The 9,361-nt window shown below is 35.7% G+C and overlaps 1 protein-coding gene across 1 annotated transcript; it reads right to left on the bottom strand.

Annotated features, from left to right (window-relative positions):
* Positions 1–956: 956 nt before the first annotated feature.
* Positions 957–7,945, bottom strand: LEAP2 (liver enriched antimicrobial peptide 2). The gene is made up of 3 exons (XM_044069264.1): positions 7,804–7,945; positions 7,034–7,176; positions 957–2,782 (listed from the first exon to the last, which is right to left on the bottom strand). Exons 1-3 carry the CDS (start codon positions 7,864–7,866, stop codon positions 2,728–2,730), a joined length of 261 nt encoding a protein of 86 aa, XP_043925199.1. The 5' UTR covers positions 7,867–7,945; the 3' UTR covers positions 957–2,727.
* Positions 7,946–9,361: the final 1,416 nt, after the last annotated feature.

Genomic DNA, 9,361 nt, shown 5'->3' with positions numbered 1-9,361 from the left:
GTGTAAATTTCCCTGTGCTGATCTGTCAGTGATGAAGACTTTGAAGCTCAATGGGCTCTTTCCACAACTATTTCTTCAGCAGGATTATTATCCAGGAGACTGGTAAAGATTTTATGAAGAGTTGGTATTATTCTTGCTGCCTCTTTCTTCAAGGTCTAACAACTTGCCATTGATGATTTTTATGTAATTTTTATTAGTTTGAGCCATATGGTTATTTGACATTATCTTGTCTTCACACCTAGATATTCTATGCTAAAATTCCTCTAATCTCTTAAATATGGTATTTAGTGTTAAGTTCATGTTGGATATTTGTTCTGATAAATGCTGAATAGCTTGCTGCAGAGGTGCTAAAGCAGAATTTAAATCACCAAGAGCAAAAGTTTGGTCAAGTTTAGTTTTGGTTTCTTTTGTCTTCTTTGTTGGATCTGAACTTACGGAGGCAAAGTCTTTCAGGAGTTTGGATGGCTGACAATTTAGTTTTGTTAGTTTGCGCATCCATGAAATCATCTTCACTTGCCATAATTGCAGTACTGTAAATTGTGTGTCAGATCTGTTCAGTGATTTTTTTTAAGTTGAAGGAAAAAACATGATCTGATAATATAGGCCAACTTGAGTGATCATAGTTCTGAGCAGGGTTGCACTTTCCAAGCACACAGTCAAACAATTAATTCTAATATGGCAGATTTCTCTTCTGGAGCTAATGAGTTATCCACTGTGAAATATGGATTAGTGCACCAGCTGAACAACAGTTTTACACTTAGCTGTTATTTTCAGCTAAAATAAATCAAGACACTAGGAGACAGAGCAACCAAGTATTCGGACCAAAGCAGCCAGCCATATCTGTTCTCTCCTTTTGTATGTTTATCTTTATGTTCCTCACTTTACACAACCATGTGCAAACACACACAAATAGGGAAGCACAGACATATGTTTCAGTACACAATGCACAGACAATATTTAGAAATAAAGTATCACCTTTATTCAATATATTTTAATTTGCAAATGCCTAAACATAAAACATAAACCCAGAAACAAAAAGCAGAAGAATTTTACATTTTAGTGACAGCATTGTGGTACTCATTTTGGACTTTGAGGAGATGATTGCATACTGCTAAGCAGGTAATGGGACCTCAGAGTCAGCAAGGCTGTACGTTATTCTCAAGAGACTGCTACTGTCTGCAGAGCAGAGGGATTCTGAGTCCAACAACAATAAAAATGCATGGATGCATGTCTGTTTTCTAAAACTTTCCATTATAAAATCAAAGCAGTACCACAAAGTGTTATCTTTTTAACCACATGTTCTGATAATGGGTAAGGAATCAGTTTGTAGACCAAATATTACAGTGGAAGGAAAAGTAGCTAAGCTATGCAAGACATGGAAATACAAGTTACCACTTCCTCTGTATGGTCTCTAAGGCAACCACTGGTGCACTAATCAGTGAGGCAAGGAAGACAGTAAGTCAAAAGTAATCACTGGGGAAAAAATGATTTGACACATAAAATAGGCAGGTAAAACCCAAATATTAATATCAGAAAACTAAATTAATATCTGGATGCCATTAAATATTTTACTAAATTTCCATACTTCACATTTATAGAGTGATAAATTATAAGAAAACTTATTGGGTCAGATTCCAAAAGAGTTGCTCTCAATGTAAGCCCACCCTGACTCTGAAAGACCTGCTTATTACAGGAACCAGATTCCAAAACACCTGCTCTCAGCCTGGTCTCGGAGTAAGAGGTTACTTACACCGAGAGCAAGTCTTTTGTAATTCAGGCCATTATTCTTAGAAAGTCTAAACTAATGTTACTTTTAAGTGAACAGAGAGATTTTTTTTAATGATAAGCTGTGGCACAGTCATACAGAAAGCATGCAGAAACCTGCATGAATTTGTTATTCTTCAGCTGTTTTATCAGTACATTCGTGCATTTCTGGGCATAATTTAAGCACACAAACTGTTATCAAACACATAGTTGGCTAAGGGTGAATTGGAACTGAGGTTTTGTCTGATTGTTATTCTACTGCTTTATCTTCTACCCCTTCGCTAATAGTTACATGGCAAAAGCATCAAACATGCCGCTCTTCTCTTTCATGATGGTGAGGTCTCTGGCAGAGCATAGGAGATAATGTGATATGATGTGATACTTTAACACCAGCCTTCCCTGAAGGAAGTAAACTGCTCTGCAATAACCACATCATCCCGTCCTTCTATAGTCTGATTATGTATGCATATTGCTGCATTATGAATGACTCTATTGCAGATTAGCTAATGTACTTACAATCTTCATGTTTGTTTTATAGCCTGACTGCCCCAGAGCACAAACAGCTTTTTATCGATCATCCACCCAGTTAAATAAATACATTTTTTAACATTTCAAAAAAATAATAAAAAATGAAAAAAAAAAAAAAAACACTGGGTCATTGTTGTAAAAAAAACATACATCTTGTTTACAAATTGTTTCCTTTTCATAACACAATATTTTTCAGATAAAATGCATGTAAAAAAGATAAGCGAACGGTATTTTCACCATTCATATTTTGTTTACATTATTGTAATAAATAAAAAAAAATAAATATGTTTGTGTGTTGAAGTGATTTACTCTTCCTGAAGATGAAAACAGTCTTTTACTCCTGCGACTCTTTCTTTAAGATGTCTTTCATCAAGCAATCTTGGCTTACAAATATGACGTGATTCTTTTCTTCTACTAAAACTTAAGTCTCTTCTATCATGCACCACTATTTCCATTCAGCACAGGAGTGCGTTGTGTGCAGTAATTTTTCCTACAAAAAATGATAGCATAACAGTCAGGTTGAGAAATAAACAGATATCGGCATGCTATCAGAAATGTTGGTGCATAATTTTCTCAAACTAATACTTTTGAGTTTGTTTTGCATTGCTTTACACATAAGGGATGGTCAGTGGTGAGATTTTCAAAATAGTTTCGCTGCTACATTTGTAGGAACTAATGATATCTGTGGATTTAGCAGTTCATAAGAGCACTGAGATGCAAACATTTTCAATAGCAAAAAGATCAGACTAGCGAGGTATAAGGATTTGTATTGACAACGTGTCAGGAATATTTCAAATCATTGCTCACAATGGCAGACTGAAAAACGTATGTCCAAATTCCAAGACACAGCTGTTGTTTGAAAGGGACCCCACTAATCTAACAAATATTTTCAGGCTTTGATTGCCACAGAATAATTAAGCATTAAACCAAGTCACTGTGGGCATACTTGTGACTTTTCTGATGATATGCAACATAGATATGAGTCTTTGTATAATTGTGTAAGGACATGTATAACTTCAGTAACATGTATATCTCCAGTAGCTCAAGCCATATATAGTCTTTGTATGTTATTCTGATATCTGAAAGTGTCTGGAATTACTATGATTTGCTGTGCTAACAGAATGTAATAATGCCAGCCAGATATAAACTTGTCAATTACAGTTCACTCTTGACATTTAATAACATTTTTTACATACAGGTCTACAGTTGTATTATAACACACCTGCTGTCACAAATACTGATTCCTCTAGAATAATAGAATGATATTTATACCAGATTTCAAGCAAACCTCCTGGTGACTCCAGATCCACATACCTCATTGCATAGTCATCTCAGCAGTACCACCTGACTAAAATACAACCATAATCTTCATCGGGTGTATATTACATTATCAAACTTTTATGTCATATGGTCAAAGCCATATGATCGAACTTTTAAAAGTTCAAAAAGTAAAAAAAAAATAAATAAACAACAGAAAAAACCTACATGACCATTTTAAGCAGGGGGGCAAGCACCCCTGCACCCACCACACCCCACGTTCTTTAAATATACCAGCTCCGAGGTCTCACTACAGTGCAGGAATGGAAATCTTCCCATTCCGCACTGTACGGAAATCTCCGTTGAAACGTTTGAACTTTTAAAAGTTCGATCTTATGGTGTCAACCATTTGACGTTCAAACTTTTAAAAGTTCGATAACGTAATATACACCCATCTTCATCAGGAGCTAGTCAATGTTTCACATATTACTTTTAACATGTACAACTAAAGCATATGAAACTGGAAATGACATGGGCACATCCCAATACAGACCTCCATGTTTATGGCCATCAGTTTTTATTTTGTGGCTAGCTGTCCCAGAGTGTTTTTGTGTGTGTGTGTGTGTGTGTGTGTGTGTGTGTGCTTGTCTGCGTGTCTGTGTGTGTGTGTATGTGTTTTATCTGCAGGAAATAAATGTGTCACTGGCCAACTCTTGTCAACATCTGAAATTAATGTGTCTTGATGGAGGGTTTTCAGATTCTCTAGTTAAGTGGGTTATACTACAGAATTTATGAGAAGGCATTCTAGCTAAGGTGAAGATTATTTTTTGTGGCTGAAAGGTGAGGTACTGGACAATCAAGACAGTATAATTAACACTTTACAGGAATCAGGGATAAGTACAAAGATGGGCACCATACTACAAGGGAAATACACTGCAATGTATGTGTTGCCCTACACATGGGGGTGTAGGAAACTACCATCTCATGTGAAGGAAGTGGGGGGAGCTATATGGATAAGACAGAGCATTCTGGTTGTGATATGTGTAATGCGCTCATAACTAACTTGTAGTTTATGTGTCATATATGTGCAGTGACCCCATTTTTCACGTGTTTTCTGGTATGCTAAAGAATGTGTCACATATGTGTAATGACCCCATTTTCACATGTGTTTTCCAATATGCTAGACTAAAGAATGGCACATCTACACATATTTGACTCATTTCCATGTTTGCAACACTAATTCTCTTAGATACATTGTTCCTAGTATAACAACTTCCTCTTTTCATCAGCACATTCAAGGTCTCTGTTTTAAAACAGCCAGTAAAACGATGCAAAATACCTGAAAATAAATTCATAGCTGACTGGCATATCCAGTTTGTCAGCCACAGCCCAATTGCACTTTGTATTCAGTTAACTCCATTGATTAGCCTGGCAGTTTGCACAAAGGATTAATGCTATACGTTTTTTAATTAGCTACTTCCTGTAGTCCAGGGTTTGATTCCTTCAACCTTCATTTACCTAACTGTGTGTGACTTTGAGCAAGTCATTTAATCAGACAACTGAATCTGAAAAACATATGCCCATGTGGAATAGGACTCTAAAGTGACTAACAAATACAAAAAAAGATCCTGACAATAGCGCCAAAGTGACAGTTGTTTCATTAAGTGTTGCTGAAGTTATATTTGCATTCATTCATTTGTTAATTCTTTAAATACTTGTTTAATGCATTTCAGGGTTGCAGGGTATTTGAAGCCTATCCTGCCCCTCACATTGTATAAACTGGAGAGATGGGGAAGCAGTACATTCCAGGATGTACACACACACACACACACACACACACACACACACACACACGCGCACACACACACACACACACACACGCGCACATTCACTCACATATGATATGCATGCTTATAGACAGTTTGGCTGATTGCCAATTCACCTACAGCATGGTTTGGGAAAGGTATGGGAGGAAAATGGAGAACCCAGTGGGACCCACATGGACAAAGGAAGGACATGCAAACTCTGCATATAAAAGGCATCACACCCACTGTCGTACATCTCAACCTCTTAATGCAATGCCAAAAATAAGGGTGGGGGACAAAGGTCCAAAATCAGGGAGAGATTTTAATTTCACTTATAAACTTATACAATTGCTAGAATAGCAGGTTTTACATTAGCATGCGTTATCCAAAAAGATATGAAGACTGAAACTCAAATGTCTTGTCATTATTTTGTGACTTCACTCCATAGTAATTTGCTAATAAACACAAACTTTATGAAGAATATACAACAAATATGAGGTAAAAATCTGAATATATTGTGAAATTCTGAACAGTTGAGAAATAGGACAAATATATTTTGCAGTCCAGAAGAAATTGAACATAACAAACTATTAAGTTAAGCATGGTAGATATAGTGCTAATGTTTTAAGAGTTTTACTCAACAGCTGCACTTCAAATTGGTCTTTCTTGATTAGATTATGAGTTGTGTTAACTCTGTAAAATGAAAACACTAAGAGACATAATCATAAATATACTGCCTTGCATTTTCTAATTCCGGCAGCTTCTATAACTTGACTATATTTTAACAAACAGTCATGCTCATTCCCTGCACTGATTTCTATGTACCAAATCTTTAAAATACAAAAGACTTGATGCAAATATTTTGGACTGTTAAATGGTTTAACATTTGAGGATTAATACCAAAATACACAATTGGTAACTGAAAAAGGTAAAGTTTCTCAAATATGACTACATCTGTCCGTCTTCATGCAGTTTCATGAATTTCAGACACTGTGGACTTTGAGTTTATCATGTTCTCACAGCATGACAATGAGACAGCTGATGTAACATCTGTTTCCTACCTTTGCCAAGGTACACCTCTGCAGTTAACTTCTTGTTTTCTATAATTTCCAGGAAACACTTCATTACAGATATACTTAGGGGCAGGGTATACCTACTTGCTAACAAGTGGATAGCTAAACCAAGTGATGTAACACTTTTTGAAAAAGATGAAGGTGTTCCTTGCTGTTCTGGTTGAATATAACTCTAAAAGCTTAATATAGTTTAGCAACAATTTTTGTCTGCATTTGTTATATTGTTTTTCCCGGCAGTCTGGCAGTTGGCATAGGCAACTAAAGAGCTGTTAATGAGGTGTTTCCTGTGGTCCAGTGAGCCACGGTTTGGTTCCCTCAGCCTCCATTGCCCAATTGTGTGACTTTCAGCAAGTCATTACCAAGAACTCCTGAACTGAGATGAAATTGCATGGAGATCAGTGCTCTACCCTAGTCAACAAATACAAATAAAATCTCTCATCCTTAAAATTCTTGAGAATAAGAAATATATCTTGCCTCTCACTTTCATGTTAATAAAATCAGAACTACACTTTGAAGTGACAACCTCAACCAATGCATACTAGAGAATATGAAAACAAATTAATTGTAAAGCAAATGGGGGGGGGGTAGTCAGAAGGTTTAGCTTACTTGCAGAGTTTGGAGCTACATTCGGAGTGATCTCGACACAGATCTCCAACAGGCCTCAAGGTGAAAAATCTCCAGAATGGGGTCATCCTTTTCAACCTTACTGCTGAGTGTCCTGCATCTGTTTGTAAGGCAGCACAATTAATCTGCAAGTAAAGAATGCTCTTTTTAGTTTAATGTATGAAGGTAATATCAAAATATATGTAAAACTGATTATTGGCTGAATGCATGCCAGAAACACTGATAAAATTCAAGTTTCAGTTGTCTTTAAAATAAAATTTCAACAAGTATAAGAAGATACTGAAGCATTTAATAAATGCTGTGGTACACACCAACATATGTATAAGATATTGTCATAAACCAAGTACTGTAAACATCTACTCTGTCCATGTACTCTTTTTTTCTGTATACTCATTTTTAACTCTGGCTTTCACACCATCTGTTTTTATGCTATCATTGCTTTACTCATTATATGATTTATGAAGTGTGGTACTATTTTGCTGCCTCTGTCTTCCATTGATATCTTATTCCTGGAAACTATACCTTTTACTGAAACTGAAGGATTGCATCACATCCCTCTTAAATCTATTCTTTTTATTCTTATTTCTTTTGCTTCTTTTTTATTTGAAGGATATATCTTCCATTCCTTATGAAGAATATGTAACATATTTAAGAGCTGTTTCTTACTATTTATCTAGTTTTGATACACAAACAGAGAAGTACACAGAAAAGGCAGACAAAAAATAGTTTGTACAGTATTTTGTTGCACTTACCTGATTAATAATGGTTGATACTATTAAGATGATAACTGTAGTTTTCAAGACCTGGGAACTCATTCTGTTTGTGTCAGCGAGAAAAGATCCACCAGCTGTACCTCTGTTTCAATACCTGCTGCAACTAATTAGTTTCTACTCTTTTTTATAGGTAAAACTTTGTACTGCATCACTTTGTCAGCAAACCTGAGGACAAAGTTCATTTGTCACGCAGCGGATGCAACCTTTAACAAGTTAATGCTTTACGATAATCAGGATCCCTCATGTACAATACAGCACTGGTAGCATATTTATCAAATTATTTTTACAGGCTTTGGAAACCTGTTAATACTTTCTTTGTGTGAACTGCCACCAGCTACGTCTACATATTTCTGAAAGATCCTAGGTGTCTGCAAACTTGTTTGTGCTATTATATAGGTACAAATAAATATCTCTGGTCTCCCTTAAGCTTGATATTATAATCTGGCATTACAGACAGGACTTCAAGGTATCACTGTTTCTTGTAAAAGTATGGCTAAATACATGAAGCTTTGTGTTGGATACAGAATCACTGCACTGACCCTTTAACAATAATTCCCTGAACTAAAATAGGTTTGACCACTATGAAATCCTAGGCATAAATTAAAATCTGCAGTCATTCGTCCACTGACAAGTTTAACCCACAATTCCCTGCACTACAATAAGGTACACTTTATGGCAGAGTTTGCTGTGGTATGACACCACGACTGCTGTATGTTAAATGTTTTATTATATGTTTTTGTCATTTCACTTGTCAATGATAACATAATAACTGTGGTCTGAGAAGTAAATTTGATAAGAGTGTTACTATTCTCCCCCAGCTTTTTAATTTGAAAATGTTCCTTTCAGCAATATAAGCTGCTTGTCTGTATGTATGTCTGTATTTACTTATTTTACATTTAACTGGGAAGTGGATTTGAGATGTCCAATTTTCTGTGGAATCCCAAGGATGGAAATCTCCAAATAATAACAAGGAATATAATTGCAGTCAATGAGAAAGAGGGATACTATGCTTAACTATAAATAACAGGAAAGATTTTACAATATAAAAAATGTCAATATGGAAGGCAGACAACTTAGAAGACCATACTGTCATGAGCACAGTGTAACTTCACCGTATGAATGCATATGGATGACAGAAGTGTTAAAAAAACAGATAAATATAAAAATATTAGCCATAAATAGAATTCTAAAGGTTGTTGTACATGAGAGACTATTTCTAGCTACAGTACAGTTATGGCGAAATGTTATTTGGCAGAGGAGAGCTGATGCAATGAGAGTGATGCACAGATATAGAAAAAATGGTAAACGGTACTGTAATTAGGTGATTATGCATAGTAGTTGAATGGATGTTAGACTGCACTAATGTAGAGAATTAGGTGATATCACAATTGCAAGTACAATTTAATGTTGTTTAAGTGAGGACTTACAAGCCTTCTTGGCTTGGATACAACATACTTTGATACTTCGATAGTCAGTTTCTTCATAACTTCCCAACGGTAATGAGAAACATGGTGGTTCATATTTGTTGTGAGATTTA

This window comes from Protopterus annectens, chromosome 4.part0 (assembly GCF_019279795.1).
Source record: "Protopterus annectens isolate FY-2018-M chromosome 4.part0, PAN1.0, whole genome shotgun sequence".
NCBI classification, from domain to species: domain Eukaryota; kingdom Metazoa; phylum Chordata; order Ceratodontiformes; family Protopteridae; genus Protopterus; species Protopterus annectens.
Note: the sequence above shows the minus strand (reverse complement) of the source record. Positions and strands in the feature narration are given on the sequence as shown.